Source organism: Coptis chinensis, chromosome 8 (genome assembly GCF_015680905.1).
Source record: "Coptis chinensis isolate HL-2020 chromosome 8, ASM1568090v1, whole genome shotgun sequence".
Lineage (NCBI taxonomy): Eukaryota > Viridiplantae > Streptophyta > Magnoliopsida > Ranunculales > Ranunculaceae > Coptis > Coptis chinensis.
In genome coordinates, this window is record NC_141463.1 from 19,828,700 (window position 1) to 19,851,109 (window position 22,410).

At 39.1% G+C, this 22,410-nt stretch overlaps 2 protein-coding genes across 2 annotated transcripts; both read right to left on the reverse strand.

The window, feature by feature from the left end:
* Positions 1-12,106: 12,106 nt before the first annotated feature.
* On the reverse strand, positions 12,107-13,729 carry LOC147480407 (uncharacterized). Its single transcript, XM_086578646.1, has one exon. It carries the CDS (start codon positions 13,727-13,729, stop codon positions 12,107-12,109), a length of 1,623 nt encoding a protein of 540 aa, XP_086434772.1.
* Positions 13,730-15,567: 1,838 nt separating this feature from the next.
* On the reverse strand, positions 15,568-16,122 carry LOC147480408 (uncharacterized). Its single transcript, XM_086578647.1, has one exon. It carries the CDS (start codon positions 16,120-16,122, stop codon positions 15,568-15,570), a length of 555 nt encoding a protein of 184 aa, XP_086434773.1.
* Between the last annotated feature and the right edge of the window lie 6,288 nt (positions 16,123-22,410).

Genomic DNA, 22,410 nt, shown 5'->3' on the forward strand with positions numbered 1-22,410 from the left:
ATTGAACGATATGCTCCCAACCTCTCCAGCACATGTATATAAACAATAGTATAGGTAGCCTGGGAGTAGAACGGTCTTGACCAATTTAAGAGGTTCAATATTGTATGGGTGTTGCATACGTTTTTGATATTAAACATATACATTAATGGGAGGACTGGAAGTTGTATAGATTGCAGGCGTTTTAGAAGGAGGAATAATGGAGGTAGAACCCAATCCCATTTTTTTTTTTTTTTTTTTTTTTTTTTTTTTTTTTTTTTTTTGCATTATTATATATATATATATATATATATATATATATATATATATATATATATATATATATATATATATGTATATTTAATGGGCAAAGGGAAAAGTGAAAACCCCCAATCATGATGCCTTCTTATTAAATTTTAGTTGGTTCTGGGCAAGATGAACAGTGTATCAGGCCCATTATGATTGTTACCTCTTTATGTTTCACTTTTAACTTGTTTTTTTTTTATTAAGATGTTTTAAATTTGATTTATATAATTTTTCCTTGGAATAATCATCTTGATTTAATTGAGATTAAAATGATTGAGTGTGGTGATACGGGGAAATTCATACCGCCTTATTAATGCGAAAATAGTATCAGTTTCTGCAATTGTGTTTTGAGGTGCACATTAGCTACTTTTCTTCTCTTGTGGTTCAAATGTACACATTAGGCGTTGTAGTTGGGTACACTACAATGTGAATCTACTAACTGGACCAATATACTAATTGAACTGAAAATACGTATATAGATATTGGCAAGAAATGATAACTTGCTCACGTATTGTCTACTTAATCAATATGACATTAAAAATAAAACAAAATAAGCAATAATAATATCTTTAAAAAAACATAAAGAAAACTGAAGAGATGTAATCACACGACCACAGCGCACAATAGAAATATAGGCTCTCACATGAGGTATAGGTCACGTTGATTGTTATTAAATATAAGAAGAACTGGTGTTTTTGTATATCAATATGTTTGTTCACCATCAGTCCTCTTAAAACATGCTGCAGTAGCATCAATTCAAGGTGGCTTCCATACATGAACCACTATTTGGTTACTTTGATGTACATTTTCCATTTGGTGGTGAACGTCTACCAGGAGCATTAATTCCATTTAAATAGCCATGAGTAGCCAAGATTGAAGGTTCATTTACGGAATCCCACTTCTTAACCCTGTCACCGAATAGTTTGGAACAAAAGTTGGCAAACTCGCCAAAATCATCCCTGAAACAACAGGTAGAAATTCATTAATCAACAAATCATTGAATCTATATTGCGGTATGGTTCCATGTGTTTTCTGCGTATAGTATGTTTAAGGTGCGTTAGAGCCTAACAATGTTGGCTCTAAGCTACTTTTTCAGTTATTGCAATATATTCTTTCTGAGGTTTTAGAAACATAATGTCCTATGAAATTAAGAGGGACCACAACTACTTTTGAATCCCTTTCAGTATTCTTAGCTGCCTTCGAGGTTATATTGCTAACGTAAAGTCAATTGCTTTGTTTATGTTATCCAGTTGTAATGCTATTAAATTGGTAAAAGCGACCATGTCCATTCCAGAGAAATGTGTATGTTTGAAAGTTCAGACGGTAGCTGCATTTGTTCCATAGCATATGTTCTTATTGGTTCTTATTGTTGTTCATTTAAATTAAGAGCATGTCTTCAGTGCGCGAGATGTATGGTGCGCAGGTAATGTGGGGCTTTGGATCACTACTTTTGCCATGCAATACACACGCACCCCTTGGTATGAGTGGCCCAGATTTGATAGCATACCATACGACCTGCGCACCATAGATTTAGCCTTAAATTAATGCATAAAAAATTCAAGTTAGATACAACATGGATGAAAGAAACCTAAATAAAAAAGAAATGTAACTTACAAGACATTGCTCAGCATCAATGTCACCTGGTCCTAGAAACCCATGAAAAATCGACATGAATCCATCAGCCTCACTGAAAATAAGTAGATGTACGTAAATCATAGCCTCCAAACTATCAAGGGGTTAAAAAAGGCAAAACAACTAATTAATGACCCTATGAATAATTTGATTAAACAGCACAGGAAACAAATTACAATCAAAAGCGCTAAAACAAATCAGAATAAAAGAAATTACTTTGGTGATGCTACATGGGTTGCTGAATCTGTTGCTCAAGTTATGTAAGGTGCATCTACAATCGTTAATACTCTTCTTTTACTGTTCTTTCGTATCATTTAGTTCTGACATTTAGAGAATCGGAGGTAGTCTGACAGCTATATTAACAAAGTTGTAACCTTGACGCCACATAATATGTTGAGCTTGTTACTAACAAAAAGTTGTAGGACTCTATCATTTTCCTTTTATCAATGGTGAGAAGCATAGTCTGTAGTCACGGGAGAGCACAAATTGAATGGTTGTGGAACTAAGATCAAATTGTGTTTGACCATGTAGGAGCCAAATATGCAGATAGCCAATCCATGCAGGACTCAACTTGAGCAATATTCTAGGAATCTACTTACTGAACAATCTAATAACCAATTGAATTCTCCTACGCCAGATCAGATAGACTTCTAGATGAAGTTCAAAATGAGAAAAACTTAACGTTTAATTTATTGCCACTATCCTTACTTGGCAGTTATATTCTTCTTGCAATTGAAATCGTTTATACTCCATGCTTGTAACTTTTTTCTTTCAAAGAGTTCATAGCAGAAGGGGCATGAAGAAATTTCAACACAGACTATCCTTCATGAAATTTATTTTCTATTAAGTGAGACCCGCTACTTGATATTCTCTTATTTATTCGAAAGCATTTCATAATTACTCAATTCCTACACGTTTTACCAAAGCATTTGAGTTGTTTATAGAAAAAAGATGCTATGCCTCTTGCAGTGTCGCAATATTCCTCCCCATTTCTTTAGATCAGACTAATTCCACAACCACCGTAGGATATTTGCTTGCTTTATTGACTCTCAGAGTATCTACAACTTCAAATATTTTTTCTTAGGTTTTGTTTATGGACTGCTTTAGGCTTCCAAATATTAAACTTTTCATTAGGTTCTCCCATGTAAATCTTCAACAGTGTAGATTAACCTAATTTATTTTATTTGCAAAAGTAAAAATTTCATTTTTGTTTCATTTTACTCCTAAGACTATGTAGCGTATATTCATGGTTACAGTCAAATTTTTGTGTAATCAGAAAGCATTTTCTCCAATTTATTATCCATGCTTGTGAGTGTTTCTGACAAAAAATTCACTTAGCGAGGAGCATGGAGAAAATTTTGGAAATGACATTTCTACTCTGTGCATTTCCGCGATGTCATTACCATCTAACATTGAAACACCAAAGAAAGTGTAATCGCAAATAACTTCGGTATTGTTATCAAATGTGTAAGGTCCCCATGACCCATGTCTCGATCATTTCAAATTGAAAGCCGATCGAGAATGCAATGTCGGTTTTTAGAGGACTAAACAGAGCATGGTTTTACTCCAGGTTCAGATGACTGCAAAATTAAAGTTGAAACAAAAAATAGACTGGCAGAAGAGCATTAACATAGAACGGCGAGTACTGGCAAGTGGAACTTATTAAATGCAAATTAAATTGATCTGTTTAAGACCATAAGATGAAAAGCCTATCACAACTGCAATAAGAACTTGGTTATTTATATATAAATCAATGGAGTTTTCCTTGTCCCTTGGTAAGTTCTCATTATAACAAGGGAGACACGGTATTCATTGGAAGAACTGAAAATACGAATTTGGGCCTAAGACTGGACGATCAAGTATCTACTCTCTAGGAGTCTAGGTACATTCTCAATGCAATGAAGACTAAGTGTTAAGAGTAATTGTCTAACACTTCTCCGCATTAGGACTCAAATACGGGGTAAATGGCTTTTCGGATTCCCACACACTCGTTATCATCATGCTCCATTTCATCTTTGAATATGTGAACCCACCAAGTCTCATCAGCTAATACTCAGCTGAATAACTGATTGCTGTTCCAGTTACAGCTGTAGTTGGCTGTTATGCCGACCATAACAATGATCATGTGAATGGCACAAAAGATTCATTCTTAGTGTATTCCGAGCTAGCCTCATTAAACGCTCTGAGCCACACGTGCAGGATTGAATGTTGTCGTTCTTTCAACCCACTCCCTGGGTTAGGGATAGGGAGGCCTCTTAGAGACAGGCAAGGTACATTGATGAGCCACACCTTTAAAAAGAAAGAAAGAATTGCTTGACACTGAATAGAAAAGAAAGGAAATCCGCCATGCCTGCGAATGGCGTCAGGGCCGACCCTAACCTGGCCTTTGCTAATCAAATGCCCAAAGTCCTGTCGGGCAAGGAAAGTCACAACCTTCCCGTTTCTGCTAGGAGAGGAAGATTGATCAAACTTACTTACCAGTTGAGGTACTTAACATTCCAGAACATTACAAAAATGAAGATTTCAAAATGTAAAAACTTCTCAATATGGATGAGCAAGATAATGTTAATGTTTATTAACAACGGGCATTCTCAGAGCAAGCCTTGGCCATTGGCCTGTCCAAGAGAGCGTTGCAACTTCACCTGGTCGAAGAGAAACTCATAGAGGAAAGGACCAAGATCAAAGGATCAAAGAAACCCGACCCGATAGGCTCTTACTAGAAGAACTCAACGTCCTAATCGGATTCCTACGCTCTAGCGGATGTAACTGACCAAGGTGCTCTTTTCTCGCCTCGCACAGGGCGATCTGCGATTCTTTGGCTCTTAGTGCGGGTGTCTTTCTCTGACCAACACTTTCTCTGTTGGAGTTATCCCTCACATGAGGAGAGAAACAGAGCTAGAGAGAAACGGAGCTGATTTGGTGTTGGATATGTCAGAGCACGCCTGCGCTCAGAGTAGGCACACCTGCGCTCGTGCCTTTGAATCAGTCCAGTGTTTGGTCGCGACCCGCCCTGAGATGAGGCGCACCTGCGCTCATGGCTCCAGTGTTTGAAGCGCGACCAGCCGATGATGAGGCACCTCAAGGCCATGGCTCCAGTTTGTTTAGCGACCAGCCGCTCATAATGAAGCGCTCGCTAGCCAGTGTCTTTTTTCGCTTCGCTCACAAGAATCGCGAAATTTGGTTTTTGGATATAAAAACCAAAATCAAGGTTTTGGAAAACCAACCAAGTCAGAAGGATTGGAATCCAGACTAAAACAAAGAGAAAGAAACCCAATCTTGAAAGCTATCAAGATTGAGAGATAACCTTTACAGAGATACAACCCTGTAAAGAGATAAGAGTGATCTAGTAAGGTGAGAGACTGAAAGGAGAGATTGTAATCTTCCTTCCCACTTTATTAAGAACTGGCTCTTGTGGAAGTAGGCATCATTGGCCGAACCACGGTAAATCTTTGTGTTGTGGTTTGTTTTTACTGCTTTACATTATTATTTGTTGTTGATAGTTGTTTAGCGAGTTGGGCATGTTAGTATAGGCTGTAGTTGATATTTAGATTTTGTCCGAAGTTGAATTGTGTCCATATACAAGTTATCTGTGTAGTAGGGAATCGATTGGTATTGGTGTAATCCCCAACAAGTGGTATAAGAGCCTTGGTTAGAATAGCCTAGGGTGTTATCCGAATCTTGGTCAGAAGGTGTTTGACGAAATTCCTGAGAGAAGATTTGAGGTTAAATAACTTGTAGAGATGGACCATTCCGTGAACACTCGCATGATGAGTCTGAATAGGAAGAACTGCACCATTGGGAAAGCCAAGATGGAAGACTTACTATACTGCAAGGACTTGGCACTTCCCATTGAGAATGAGGGAGTAAAACCAGAAAAGACTGATGAGGTTGAGTGGAAAAAGCTTGACAGAAAAGCGATTGGATACATTCGACAGTGGATTGACGACAGTGTCTTTCACCATGTGTCCCAAGAGACTATAGCCTTCAGTCTGTGGAAGAAACTCGAAGACCTGTATGAAAGGAAGTCGGGTGGAAACAAAGTGCTAGTCGTTAAGAAGTTTGCAGACACGAAGTACCAAGAAGGTTCTTCAATGTCTGAGCATCTTAATGAAGTACAGAATATCATCAATCAGATGTATTTGATGAAGATAAATTTGGGAGACGGTTGAGGCTTTGTTTCTATTAGGCTCTCTACCGAAAGTTGGGAGACATTAGCAGTTTCTCTACATGGAGCAGCCAAGGATGGAATTGTTACCATGGAGATGGCTACCACGTCTTTGTTGAATGAGGAGACTAGAAGGAGTGCAAGAAGCAGCTCTTCTCACTCAGAGATCCTTTTCACAGAGAAACGGGGGAAAGGTAGAAACATAAAACCATCTCGTTCTAGAGGTGATGACAGAAGTAAATCTAGGGGTGAAGCTAGAACTCCTAAGCCAGAGAGGCAATGTTACTATTGTGCCACCAAAGGCCACTTCATATATGAGTGCAGAACACTGAAGAGGGATGAGAAGAATAACTGTGTACATGAAGACATGGTGCAGAGGAACGGAAACACAGGCAAAGATACTACCGCACTAGTCGACGACCTAGTAGGAATTGTGTCAGATTGTGGTGTGTGTTGTCTTAGTACCTCATGTCAGGATACAGAGTGGGTGATAGACACAGGAGCATCCTATCACGTCACACCGCACAGGGGATTCTTCACTACCTACAGCTGTGGTGAATATGGTGAAGTAAGGATGGATAATAGTGGCGTCTCAAAGATTATAGGCATTGGAGATGTTCTTATAGAAACCAATGTCGGCTACACCTTGACACTCAAGGATGTAAGACATGTCCCTGACATTCGGCTAAGCCTAATTTCGGCTGGGAAGTTATATGATGATGCCTTTGTAAACTCGTTTGGTAACGGGGTATGGAAACTGAGCAGAGGTTCCATTGTAGCAGCCAGAGGAAAGAAAACTTGCTCTCTTTACAAAACACAGGCTAGTTTGTGTAAAGCGGTTTAACGCGCGTAAGAAGAAGCTTCATCCGAACCGTGGCACAAGAGACCGCGGTCACGGGGCATAAAAGGGATGGTAGTTCTTGCTAAGCAAAAGGCCGTGCCAGACATTCAAGGTACACATTTAAATACATGTACTCACTGTTTGGTAGGAAAGCAACACAGGGTGTCTTTCCAAAGATCCTCGTCTCACAGAAAGGACATTGTCCTTGAACTAGTGCATACAGACTTATGTGGTCCTATGAGAGTAAAGTCCCACCAGGGAGCTTCGTACTTCTTGACATTCATTGATGATGCATCAAGAAAGATATGGGCCTATAGTCTGAAGACCAAGGATGAAGTACTTGGCGTGTTTGAGAAATTCCACAGCATGGTGGAAAGAGAGACTGGGAAGTTGTTGAAGTGTATTCGCCGATAATGGGGGTGAGTACATTGGGACATTTGAAGAGTATTGCCGAGTCATGGGATTCGGCCATGAGCGCACCGCTCCCAAGACACCGCAATAGAATGGAATAGCAGAGAATGAACCGCACCATTGTAGAGAGGATGAGATGCATGCTATCTCACTCTAAGCTACCTAGAAGCTCTTGGGTAGAAGCAATGCGTATGCCGCGTGCATGTGATCAACCTGTCGCCGCAAAGCCTCCGAATAGTGATTATCCGAGAGAGAGTATGATCGCATTGAGATGTTGATTATGGATACTTGAGGGTATTTGGGTGCGGGGGCATTTGTGCATATTCCGAAGGATGAGAGATCCAAGCATGATGACAAAGCCAAGCAAAGGCATTTTTCTGGTTATGGAGATGAAAAGTTTGGTTACAAACTCTATGATCTGATTAATAAGAAGGTAATCCGAAGTCGAGATGTTGTGTTCTTAGAATACCAAACCATAGCAGACTTTGAAGAGGGTGAGAAGCTACAGGCTTTCAACAAAGATCTTGTTGATTCAGAACCAGAAGTTCCTACTGTGGAACGTGCAGAAGGCATTGAGAATGCAGAGAACCATGAGTTTGAAGTTCATGATGAGAATCCTATTGCTCATGATGGGATAGAACCTATTGGTATAGAAGATGCAGATGAGATGCATGAACCACCACCAGAGCAAGTAGAAGTGCATCCTCCTGAGGCACCAGCAGCTCGGGCAAGGAGGTCTGACAGAGGGAGACTAGCTTCAACCAGCTATCCACCACATACGTACGTGCTACTATCGGATGGTGGAGAACCTATGTACTATCAAGAGGCACTTGTAGGTACAGACAAAGAAAAGTGGTTGAAGGCCATGCATGACGAGATGGATTCTTTGCATAAGAATCACACTTATGAGTTAGTTGAGAAACCCACAGGGAGAAAAGTTCTCAAGAATAAGTGGATATACAAAGTCAAGCATGAGGAGAACAATCCTCACCCAAGGCACAAAGCTCGCCTTGTTGTGAAGGGATTCGGTCAAAGGAAAGGGATTGACTTTGATGAGATTTTCTCTCCTATAGTGAAGATGACTTCTATCCGGGTGGTATTGGGTATGGCCGCAAGTATGAACCTAGAGGTTGAGCAGCTAGATGTTAAGACAGCTTTTCTTCATGGAGATCTTGAAGAAGATGTCTACATGGACCAGCCAGAGGGGTTTGAGGTCAAAGGCAAGGAGCACCTAGTATGCAAGCTGATAAAGAACTTGTATGGGTTGAAGCAAGCCCCGAGACAGTGGTACATAAAGTTTGACTCCTTTATGGCGAAGCAAGGATGCAAGAAGTCTGCTTCCGATCATTGTGCGTTTATTCAGAGATTTCCAGATGGAGATTTCATAGTGCTATTGCTGTATGCGGATGATATGTTGATAGTTGGCCCAAACATCAACAAGATATCCAAGCTGAAGAAAGACTTGAGTAAGTCCTTTGAGATGAAGGATTTGGGTCAAGCAAAGTAGATACTTGGGATGCGGATCACTCGTGACAGAAAGAGTGGGAAGTTGTGGCTTTCTCAAGAAAGCTACATTGAGAAGGTGTTGAAGAGATTCAACATAGATCAAGCGAAGCCAGTTCCGCATGACCAAAGAGATGTGTCCTAAGGGTGAGCATGAGCAGAGTCAGATGGAAAAGATTCCTTATGCATCCACGCAGGGCAGTTTGATGTATGCCATGGTGTGTACTAGACCGGATATTGCTTTCGCCGTTGGTGTTGTAAGCAGATTTCTGTCAAATCCGGGTAAAGAACATTGGGAAGGTGTTAAGTGGATATTGAGATATCTCAAGGGCACTTCCAAATCATGTTTGTGCTTTGGTGGAAGTAAGCCCTTACTTGAAGGCTACACTGATGCAGACATGGCAGGTGATGTTGACTCGATGAAGTCCACCTCCGGTTATCTGGTTACTTTTGCAGGGGGAGCAGTTTCTTGGCAATCTAAGTTGCAAAAGTGTGTTTCCCTGTCCACTACAGAAGCCGAGTATATTGCAGCCACTGAGTGTTGCAAAAAGATGCTATGGATGAAGAGGTTCTTCGACGAACTAGGGCTAAAGCAGAAACAGTTTGTAGTTCTATGTGACAGTCAAAGCGCCATCCACTTGAGTAAGAATCCGAGTTTTCATTCTAGATCCAAGCAGATACACGTGCGTTATCATTGGATTAGAGAAGTACTCAAAGACAAGCATTTGTGTATCGAGAAGATCCATACCGACAAGAACGGGTCGGATATGATGACCAAAGTCTTACCGAAAGGTAAGTTTGATATTTGTTGTGCTACCGCCAGAATGGTAGCAGACTCCTCCTGTTGATTTGAAATTGCATGGAGGTATCCCCCCTCACTGTTCGGGAGAGGGAGATTGTTGGAGTTATCCCTCACATGAGGAGAGAACCAGAGCTGGGGAGAAACGGAGCTGATTCGGCGTTGGATATGTCAGAGCGCGCCTGCGCTCAGAGTAGGCGCACCTGCGCTCTTGCTTTTGAATCAGTCCAGTGTTTTAGGCGCGACCCACGCTCAGATGAGGCGCACCTGCGCTCATGGATCCAGTGTTTGGGCGCGACCCGCGCTCAGATGAGGTGCACCTGCGCTCATGGCTCCAGTGTTTGGGCGCGACCAAATGCTCAAATGGCACTAGCGCCCGTGTCTAATTTTTCGTGGGCTTCGCTTACAAGAGCGCTAAATTTGGTTTTTGGATATAAAAACCAAAATCAAGGTTTTGGAAAACCAACCAAGTCATAAGGATTGGAATCCAGACTAAAACAAAGAGAAAGAAACCCAATCTTGAAAGCTATCAAGATTAAGAGATAACCTTTACAGAGATACAACCCTGTAAAGAGATAAGAGTGATCTAGTAAGGTGAGAGACTGAATAGAGAGATTGTAATCTTCCTTCCCACTTTATTAAGAACTGGCTCTTGTGGAAGTAGGCATCATTGGCCGAACCACGGTAAATCTTTGTGTTGTGGTTTGCTTTTACTGCTTTACATTATTATTTATTGTTGATAGTTGTTTAGCGAGTTGGGCATGTTAGTATAGGCTGTAGTTGATATTTAGATTTTGTTCGGAGTTGAATTGTGTCCATATACAAGTTATCTGTGTAGTGGGGAATCGATTGGTATTGGTGTAATCCCCAACATTCTCCACTACACCTCATAGAGATAAAAGTAAAGAGGGGGAGAACCTATTATTTCACAAAAAGGGATTTTACGAAAGAGAGCCTTCAACGGTCACCCTACTCTACTCCTCAACTCGTGCCATCCACGATGACTTCAAAATCTTAAAAGCTCGGGAGAAGGGCCGGTACAGCTTTTCAGTGCTAAAGGACTGACCACACAATCACTCTTTAGTCGCAGCGTGACCAGGAACTGATGCAGGGGATCTTATATCTTATATAATCGATTGGATCTGTATGTAACCCATGCCGGGGACGCTTCCCTAAGCTCGGACCAGTGGGATATATTTGCTCCGAACATTGCCCCCCAGGTGTTCCATAGATAGCTAGGTACCCAAGGGAATATGATTGACCCAATGGATACTACTTCCTTGTGGGAATCCCTTCCCATGCCCTGACTTGCTAAGCAAAACTGAAACTGACTATCACAAGTGCCTGCTTTTGTTGTTAGGTTAATCTGCCCGTATCATATAGTACCCTATTCTTAGGTAAACCATTCGTGCAAAATGTCCACCTAACCTTTATCCTCGGAGCCTTTCTATCGAAGAACTCATCTCTGCTTTTTAGTTTGCAATGGGGCATGTGAGCAACATAATCGCCTTTGTTTCAGGTAAGCTCGTCAACATATTTTGTTTTGGGATTCCCAATTGAGTTGATTATTCAGTTGACCTCACAGCCAACCGAGCAGAAGTATCAGGTTTAGTACCCTTCGTGGTGACGAATCCATCCATTCTACTGTAATTCAGGACTTGGTAGTAGATAAAGGCTTCAAAAAAATTAGGAATTGGAATAGGCTTCAACATATATTGGAAGCAATAAGGGTAGTACTAGGCTCCCGACCCTGACACCAGGGTATCCCAGACTCAACAATAAGGTAAGTTAGCTCTCCGCACTCATACCATTGCAACCAACAGTGTACAACGCAAACAGTAGAACTTAAGGTAGTTATAATTACCTCCTCTTCCTTGGCGCTTGTGAAAAATTTGTTGCCTCCAAAGTTAAGTAAGCAGTAAGCTGCATTCAGTGAAAGAAACAATCACAAACTGTAACAACACATTATCCACTCCACAGTTTTATATAAAAACTTCCCAGCAAACGTAAGCACGTCAAACATAATCTTGATGTAGTGATATAAGGAAAACCTAATTTGCGTAGTTAATATTGCTGCAGGAACACATGCAGTACAATATCAATTCCTTTGGTTACACATGTGAATGGATATGTATAGGCATAATTTCACAAATTCATATATCTTCTCAACATAAATGAACTTAATGGAACAACATAAAAATTAATTTTTATCTTGGAAAAAACCTATGTAAATTCCTTGCTATAACAAAAAATAGTGCAATTGACTTGTCAAATTGCACACCAAATGATTACACATCATTAAACCTCGTTCGATGGATTAACCGGTGCACAACGCAAGGAAATTGCAGAGGCAACTGTAGTTCTATATTGTATACATAAGAGACACAATCAACGTACGAAGTAAGGAAGATTAAAATAACATACAGATATATGAAGCAATAATTAGGCAGTTAAGAACAAAAGACACCAACGGCTATTGTGCACTGCAAGAACGGAGGATGTCGTTGTAGACGACATTTTTAGTGTAAGTTCCAGAGAGACCCCTCAATGTTCCCTTCTTAACTAAAACTCTAGTCGAAGATTGTGAAACTCCTCTTGATAAAGCAACATAGAGTTGGCCGTGGGAGAAAACATGCTCGGGTAAATATACTCCAACATTTGGTGTTGTTTGACCTTGTAATTTGTTTATTGTAAGAGTGAAGCTTAGCTTTATAGGAAATTGTTTCCTAGTCAGCTCAAAAGGTAGCCTTGCATCTTGAGAAGGGTGCAACGGAATGCGGGGCAAGAAAACTCTAGCACCAGCTGAATTTCCAGTAATGATTTCAGCATCAATTACATGTATGTCGAACCATCTACATATTAGTCGTGTTCCATTACATAGGCCATTCTTAGGATCTAAATTTCTCATTAGAATAACTGGAGCTCCTAGCTTGAGTTTCAACTGGTGAGGAGGCAGACCACTGGGACAGATAGAATTTAAGTACTCTTGAGGGTACAAACCACGCGAATCATTTCCCACCGAATCAAAAGAGTAATACAACACTTCTTCACCTGGAAACTGATCAATTATTTCATCATTCACTAATTCAACAGTTTCATTCCTAGGAGTTATTATTGCCCTCTTAATCATGTAGTCAGTGTCACCGGCATTTTCATGTAATCTTGGAAAGATCTCATTTATAAGATTCACACGTGAATGCTCATTCTCCCACGGCACGACAATATCTCTAGGAAGTTCAATCATGTCCCCATCAATAAATGGTCTAGTCCCATCGCCTATGCTCATAAGAAACTCCGCAAAAGCGGGATCATTTTTCGCTCGCATGTTTTCCTTAAGACGTACCACATGCACTTTCTCCCAAAGTGGTAAGTTTGTAATACATGCATCAATAGTTTGTGCTCTTGTTCCACGTGAAACAATAGGGAGTACTTGACGAAAATCTCCACCCATAACGAAAACCTTCCCTCCAAAAGGCAATTCACTGCCTGTGATGTCTTTTAAAGTTTTGTTTAGTGCCTCAAACACATAACGATGTGTCATTGTAGCCTCATCCCATATCAGTATACTCGCTTGTTGTAACAGACATGCCAATTTGCCCTTCTTGCTTATTTTGCAAGTAGACGTAGATGTAATTGGTATTGGAATCTTGAACCTAGAATGGGCCATGCGACCGCCAGGAATCATTATAGCGGCAATTCCCGAAGTTGCTGTTGCAATAGTAATTTGGCCCTCGCTCCGGAGTTTTGCTAGAATGGATTTATATAAGTATGTTTTGCCTGTTCCGCCTGGTCCGTCAACGAAATATACCCCACCCTCTCTCCGTTGGACCGAACTGATAATATTTTCATAAGCATTTTTTTTATCATTAGTAAGTTTACTTACAGAAGTAATGTCTTCTGAAGCAACGGGAATAGACAATTCCTCTCTAACCAAATTGGATATATCATCTAGGTCGACATGTTCACCGGTGATTGCAGGCAAATCGTAGCCAGAAATATTTTGTCCATGCTGTTCCAATAACACTTGAAGTTCGCGTAACAAACGATCTGTCGCATACGTTGAGTTCAAACCCGACGCGGTGTAATCTTCGGCCATATAGCTATGGAATTCATTCCACAAATCACGAACTCCAGATGGATTACAATAGACCAAGATTGTAACAAATAATTTCCATAGAGAAGAGGGCATTTGTATCCTCGATGCTTCAAGCAAACATTCGTGAACATCATTATCCCTTTCAAGCAGGCCCAATGCTTCAGCCGCCTCTTTGAATATGGGGTATACATTAGATCCGACCGTTCGTAGATGCTCAAATGATGTTGGTCCTCAAACATGATTAAGCAATACCCTCAAGTAGTACCTCTCACCTTCAAGAGGGGATACTGCATAAAGCCTTCCAATGACACGATTATGTCCATTTCTTTCTTTCCAATGATTAGACGTCTTGTTCCATACATAATGTCCAGGGATCTCTTGATAAAGATATAGCCGAGCAGCCTCATCAATGCTATTAAGTTTAAAAAATTCTGTTAACATCGTGCGGGAGTTCTTATCATCAGCCAAAACATCCTTAATGAGTTGGTTGCCTTCATAGGTGACCTCATCCATATTCTTAAGATGGACCTGCAAAGAATACACAGATGGGTATATCTGACTAAGCAGGAATTCAAAAATTCTCCAAAGGGCTTTCTGTGGGCAAATACAACGTCCATCTACATATTGCTTTATTTCATCTTGTTCTTCTATGTCTGTAGATGTTACTTCCACGGCCACTCGATCTGAACCCTTGTAGATATACTTGTACAAATATTTGACACTTTTAATGCTCGAGCATACCTCAACATTGATATGGCAATTGTATTTTTTTAACAACCCCGGGTTATAGGGTACAACCCAATGATTATTAACACGGTAACGACGACGATGATTCTGGACAATTGCAAAAGCACCATTGTCTCACCTCATATATGTAGCATAGGAATCAATTCCTTGATTAGTTACTGGTGCAAATTGTTTTGGGAAATTTCTTGTACATTTCTGATCTTTCATGCACACACATGTTGGATTCACAGCACCACACGGTCCATGAATCATGTGTTTGACAACAATCTTATATAGCTCTAGTTCAATATTTGGATCTGGAATTTCCGCTCTAACAATTTGGTCATAATCGTCTGCAGTTGTTAGCTTGTCATTCTCATCAAGAATAAGAAGGATGTGTGCATGAGGTATTCCTCCTTTCTAGAATTCAATAACATGAACGTGTGCCACTACTTTCCCAAGAACTCCTTTAGTAAACAAATCATTCTTCAACTCTTCAAGGTTTGCACGAAAGATCCTTACTATCAAATCTGGCCTGTCATTTGGAACTTGACCTTCTAACAACTCATCAGTGATCTCCTCCCAAGACGGATTGCAAGTCATTGTGATAAACAAATCCGCCTCCCATACTTTTGAACTAATGCCATAGCATCGTGATATCGCCGGTGCATGTCACGAGGACATCCAACAAAAGATGCAGGCAAGATTGTTTTGCGTCCAGCATTACCTAAATATTTTTAAGAGATGGATGTAAGGATGTCTAACTGGTTAAATGGTAATAAATTATAAAACTTAATACACACCTGAATGGATTTCTCTTGAGCTTAAATAGTCTTGCAGTCCTTGATAAAGCTCAGCCCTAATTTCTTGTTGGTGATCACGTATCCACCTTAATCTCAGAGTTGATATTTTAACATAGTTGTCAACTATGTATTGTTGCAAAAGACGGCCACTACGGAGAAGTAGAAGTGGATCATTTGGTCGAATCTAACAATGGGAGAAGACATTGGTCAGGTAATTGTTTTGGAAAACCAATACAGAACAAAACACTAAATAGATCGAAGTTGAAGGCTTACTTGGAGCAAGTAACAATAAAATTGTTGACTCATGAGTCATTTTCTATTAGAACGGAACATATGCAAATTCCATCCTGGGCTGCCGTAAGGGAGTAGAAGAAGGTATTGAAATGGATCATAATAGCCGGCCATGTCGGGAACATTCTCAAACTCTCCAGATATTCTTTGAGCTATGATGTCCCTTTCATTTAGGTTACTTGGATCCTCACCACCACCTAAAATCGCTGCTACTTGAGAAGATGTAGGCATGCTATATTGATGTGCTCCTGTTTGGTTATCTCTAATAAGTAGACGAAGATTCGGTGATGACAACCTTTGGGAAACTTGGTGAAAAATCTTGACATACGGATTCTCCTTTAAAACATTATGAATGATAGCCAATATCCGTCTGTCCAACACTCCATTTTCAACCATACGATTGTCAAGCTCATGATCTGTATCGTATATATACATTTGAAGAAATCTAGGTTTGTGACCAGGACTGGAGAAAAGGCCACCGATACGGTGATAAATAGAGCCCCAGGCTTTATACGTGTAAATTCCTTCTCGACCGTCAGCTAGATCATCGTCTAGAAGTAAATGAGAAGACATGATTATATGCACATATGTTCTTCCAAAAATCGACAGCAGTAGTTGATGGAGATGTAAATAAATTAACCAACTCAGTCGGTGCTGCTAAAGTTGGCTTATTGTCCCATTTGAGCAGCAAAAACTAGGCGGTTCGCGACGGAACAGTTTCACTTGGCATTGTGGACAATTCATAGCTTGTGGTAAACGATGTGTCTGAACATCTGAAGAGTTGTCATAGCCTCGTGCACAATTATGATTCCGCCTTTTTCTAGCCGTGTCTCCCCTCCTCTGGCCGATCTGACCGTTATCTAAGGCAACACACTCTTCTAAGTCAATGTATTAATCACGGAAGCCTAGCAGCAAAAAACCCCAAAAGACATAAAATAGATACACTTAATTCAAGGGCAAAGTTTAACCTTGCATAGGAAGCACTTCTTCTCATGAACCCTCATGGTTCCCCCCGACATCATCAGAGTGAATTACAGTATTAATCCCATTGAATGGATTAATGACATCAACACAGAAATCCCCGTGATCAGCGTCAGTGTCTACAAAATAAATAAAGGTCCTTGTATTGCAAGATACGTAAACGAAAAGAACAAATTTATTATTGGGTAAAGAGTAAGGTCCACATGTAACCTTCAAAAGGCTCGCCTTCGCTGCCACTGCTGATCTGGATGTTGACCCCATTCAAGCCAACGTTATTGATAGCATAGTCGTCAGGAATATCATCAGCAAGGATGCCCAAACCTGATTGATTAAAGTCCATTCATTTTCCCTAGATAAATAATCGGTTGTGAATCTAAGTGGATAAGTAATTAGTAGGGGTAGTTACCATCATTGCCACCAATTTCTGATGTAGATGTCGTTACATTAATACAGTTCCGAGCATATTGCCTTATATGAGTCAGACGTCTTTGTTGCAAATCACGTTCTCCATAAAGCAATACGTGTGAAACATCTCTAGATGGGTGTCAGCCTTGGATTAACTTCGAGGCGGCGTCCGAATTGTTGGAGTCCAATGATCCATCGGCAAAGAAACGATTGAGGGCACGCCACGCCACACGTATCGCTCTCTCCGAGAAGTCAATTCTTCATTTCTTTGGTTTCGATTCGTTGATAATAATTGATTCGCCACGCCCCTTATTTGGCCATTTGTTCTGAGCTCATATTGCTTACTCTTTCTCTTTCTCGATTACGCCGGTTTTGTTGTTGTTGTTGTCGTACGTCACGATCACTAAGGGAACTCAAGCTTGGGTGCTCCTCATGCACATCCATGTCTAAATGGTTGTAAACGGAAAATATGTTGGCTGCACAGACCATGCACTTTTCAAAGGTAGGAAAAGAAATGATATCTAGGGAGTTACTAATCCACTCCCAGCTTAACATATTCAAAAATGTAAAGATACGAAACAGCGCAGACAACAAAAATTTAACAGATTAATAAAACAAAACGAAAAGATATAATAGTCCACATTTGAATAGAAAACACAAATAAGTTAAACATACCTTAAAACACATGAGGCTAATAAGAATAAAGAATTAAATATATAGTTGTTGATGGTCCAGAAAATTAAAATAACATCATCACATTTGGTTAGGCACGCAAGTAATTCTAAAACTAAAATAAGTTGCGGAATGTACTTATGTTTATCTAGAAGTGCACGCTGACAAATTTGTTATTGAAATTGATTAAATGTGATTCATGCAAAGATGGTAAATATGAGAATGTATTTCATTTGATTGGAGAGAGGAACATAATCAAAATGTGATCCTAAATATCCCAATCGACGACTCTTATTCAAACAATACTGGTTTCAAGAAGGAAGAAGATGTTCAAGAGTGAAGACAACGCACCTAATATTCAAATTGGGCAAAGATTAACTTATCCTTATAGCGATGCACACAGCTCAAAAGATCGACAGAGTGCTTCTGAACCATATTGACTGCAAACAACAAAAGAGAAAAGGTAAAAAAAACTTGTGGAAACGTACAAAAAGCTCCATACCCTTCCCAATGGGGGAAAATTGGCTATTGATGTTGTAGAAGCATTGCTTATGATGGCTGCTTGTCTTGATCCTACCTTGGGCCCTTTCTACGTAACACTAATCTAATAATTATAATTATAGTATAAATTTGAAAGTGAAATGAGACCATCCTTTTTTATTTAAGCTTCTTTTATACCACAGCATCCAATGAATATGTAAAGATTGTATTGGAATGATCCTTATAAGGCTCAAAATTGCTTTTTATAATGTAAGTGATTTTGATCTAAACAATGTTAATGAAAAACCTAATCATAGCCGAGATGAATAAAAAACTATCCATGACTATTGTGTCGATGACCATGAGGGGCACAATGACACTTGACCATAATTCTAGTGGTGGAGTAAAGCCATACGGGCTGAACCACATCAAGCAAAATGAGACGCCGTAGAGGGATTGTGTATCACGTCACATTAAACATGGAATGGCCTATAAACAAAGCAGTTATAAATAATTAAACATGCATATATGGAATTAGGTTTTAAATCATTCCAACGAAGAAGTTGGTCACGTAGTGTTAGATTAGGCATATGCCCAGTCATGGTAAAGAATGGGAAGGGACATCAAATATGCGTAGGTATGTGTGAAGAATTGTTGGATTTCCAGTTACCTAATCATTGCAGACTTTGTTTTGGTAAAGAATCAAGGCATGTTGGAAACATTAAAACTGAAACACTAAACCTACTTGGTTAAAGGTGCGGTAAAGGGCAAAGGACCACGAAAGCATAGTGTAGTTGGCCACAAAGCATGACAGGCGAAATCAAAACCAGAAATATATAAAAACAACAAATCTAAGAGAAGTCGCAAATAGTTATGGTTTGCATACTGATCAAAGAGTTCGATAAATATTTAAAAAATCATTGTTCCAAGTATACATGTAAGCTTGTCTTGCACCTGAATGGCTCAAAAACAAAAGCATCAGAGGCATGGCCATTTTAAAAAAGCATCTTGTTAGCTTATCAACACTGAGATTATGGCAGTTATGATTCTAAAAGACACACGCACACAAAAGGCAAAATTATCAATTTGTGAACATGGTAGCCACTGATTTAATGTGTGGCTATTGTAAGATGTCAATTTCCATTTAGCAAATCATACTACGTCCAAAAACTACCAGCATGATGACAATAGAATCAATCATATTAGAATTGATGCCTAATGAACTTTGCAAGCCCCATACATGGTTGGATAACCATAGAGGATGAGATTAGAGTTGTCGAAGAGATCTTTTTTTTACCAAACCCATCCAATGAACATAACATAAATGATACCAAGAGGACGTTGTTCTTGTTTGTAACTAAATGGTGATATAGAACATCAGCTAGGACTTAAGCATATCGAAGCATACAACTTTAATAAACAAACCATATAGTCTATTATAAACATCAAAGTCAAAAGAGCAAAGAAAGTGAAATAATTATACCATCCAGAATGAAGAAAACATAACAAATTTACAAAACATCTACCCATTATCACATACAATATAAACCGCCTGGATTTAAGGTGCTATGTTCAACTAAATTTGCTATGTCCATTTTTAGTATGATAAGCTAAATTAAAAGTTGTCTAATATGGACTATTTTAAGTGCAATGTCTTTTTAAAAGGTTTATCATATTATATCCAACTAAAATGCAATGTCGTTCTCTTAATCACATAGCACAGCTTCAATCCAGGATTGTCAAGTTATAATACACAGATGTATGAGTATTTAGAATCTAACACGTATGCTCGTTGACACATTAGGAAAATGTGTACATCCTCATCCTGCACAATAATGATAGCCGCGTTCGTATGTTTCTCAAACCCATGGCTCCATTTCAGTCGTTAAGGCACTGGGAAACGACTAATAAAAATGAGCATTGAACCTAAATGCAATCCCAAATGAAGACTTAGTAAGTCAACACTATTGCCAAACCAGACAAAAAAAATTCAACATTCCCAAGTATGAGTTAATGAAAATGAAATTAAAAAAAAACACAATTCAAAACCATCAAATTAAAACGATTATGAAAGCAAATCATCAAATTTAGAAAGCGAGAGAAGGGGTTGGAAAGTTCTGAAAAGAGGGCATCCCCTAAGGGGCGGGATTGTTCGAATAGTGTCAAGTTTTAAGAAGGGGAATATAATGATAGCAAGTGATAGTAGCAAGGTTTAACAACCAAGTGCAACACATATTAGAATTCAAAGCGGACTCGGCTGCTACAGGTGAAATTAGTCTCTTTCATGGTGAAATCATGGCACATAAATCGTTAAAATGAAAAGTTATAAAATCTAAACTACAAAAGATTGATCAAAAGAATACTAATAATGACTAATGACCACACTCAGGCCTGTATTCAATTCTGGCTAATCCAAACCTTATGCTTAAATACCCATCAATGTATGAACAACAATATAGAAAAAATTATAAACAATCAAGTCTCGTGTCACAATATATTAAAATCAATGCATAAGTTGTAACATTGAGCTATCTTTATCAAGCATTGCTTCATTTATACTAATAACCTGATAGCAAGAAAGGACTAACTGTGTAAATATGCTTCCAAATAGAACAATAATCCAATCAACATAAAATAAAATAGGCGATAGCTTGCCGGGGCACCTCTGCAAGTGTTAGTGATATTCAAACACCAACTTTGCTATCCTAAGTGCATGTAGAAATAGAAACCAGCATCTCTCACCTAGTTGATGGTGGGCAAATTTAATCAAGAACAAATATCTCTGAGTCAGATAAAGCCTTTCGATAATCCCGTACCTGCAATAGGACCAAATCCGATGGAAGGTAAAAACCATAAGAACTAATAAAATAGAAATTGACTTTGAAATTTGTTTGACTTAGAGATTTGGGGGGAAAAAAGAAACATACCCGATTTCAAATTATGTAACTTGCTAAGCGAAATATACATGATTTTCAAATTGTGTTCAATAAGCAATCACCATACTCTCTTTTCCACTATGTTTGTGTCTGTTATCTTGTTTTCTAAAGCTTCACTACCTAATTTCTTATATTTCATTATATGATAGTGGAACTTGTCCAATCAATTTCTTAGTCAGAACATTTGCATTCAATGGATTACTCTATAAACGTTTTTTAATAGACACATACACTCTCATTGTGGGTGGGAAGTTACTAAAAATCGATGAGCAAAAGCATTCCAGCCATTAAGAAAAGAGGAATTTAATTGAAGTGGTACGTACACTTTAATTTGGTGATTGAGCTTGGTTAAATTTCATGGAAAAACCTTAATGAAAGATTATGTACTAACCTCATGGTCACTGCTTGACGAATCGCGTCTAACGGGCCTTGCCTACTTTGCTTCCAAATCTTTGCACGGAACTTACTCTTAATATATCTTCTTCTGTTATTCTCCTAATGGGAAATGTTCCTTCAGGACATAATTCACCATAAAGTGACCATAACTGCAAACCTTAACATTCGTCGCGTTGTAGCCATTTGGTCTTTCCGGTGGATTCTACAAAGCAGAGATAAGGAAAAACTTTATGTTCTTAACGGTATGTTATCTTACATGTTTCTTGCATTAAGAAAAAATCCAAGCACCAATATCCATTACCAAAGGTTTTTGTCCTTGTAAGTGACGGTGATCAAAAGCTAGTTGTTGGTGAGATAGAACACAATATATTATATTGTCATCAGGACTATACAGCAATAGCAATTTGATCAACTCTCTAGAGTAAATGAGGGCGATCAAAATCTAAATTGGATATATTCTACAGTTTTTGCCTACCCAGTGTCCTTTTATTCTGTACATTTAAGTGTCGAGAAAACAAATTGGTGTTGAAAAGTTGTGATGCCATTGTTCTCAGTTGCGTGTATGTAACTATGTATGGACTTATGCAAAGCAGAGATGCGCTTGCGGTGCTTAGCCTGTTAGACTTTGGCCATTCGCTAGCTAAAAGTCGTGTCACCTTAAAAGAAATTGTTCACACATCTAAATTACTATATTAGGCTAAATAGAATGGCAGAAAGCAAACAACAAACTTGTTCTATGGCTTCTATTTGTATACATTGGATTACTTTCACAGATAACGGAAATGGCTTACTTAGCTGATGAATATTCAAAAGTTACACCCTCACTCCAAATAATCACTTGAAGAATATAAATGTGCAGTATTAAGAATTAAGATTCAACTATGACGTTAGTGTGAGTTTCATATTCGCTTCATACCTTTCTTTGGAGAAACCATGTAGCCACCAGCAATGCGATGGAATTTCCTGTGCATCCAGTTGAAGTTCTGTTGCT

Coding starts and splice junctions, on each gene's coding strand:
- LOC147480408 (XM_086578647.1), bottom strand. CDS start 16,122: ATGTCTTCTCATTTACTTCTAGACGATGATCTAGCTGACGGTCGAGAA.
- LOC147480407 (XM_086578646.1), bottom strand. CDS start 13,729: ATGGCCGAAGATTACACCGCGTCGGGTTTGAACTCAACGTATGCGACA.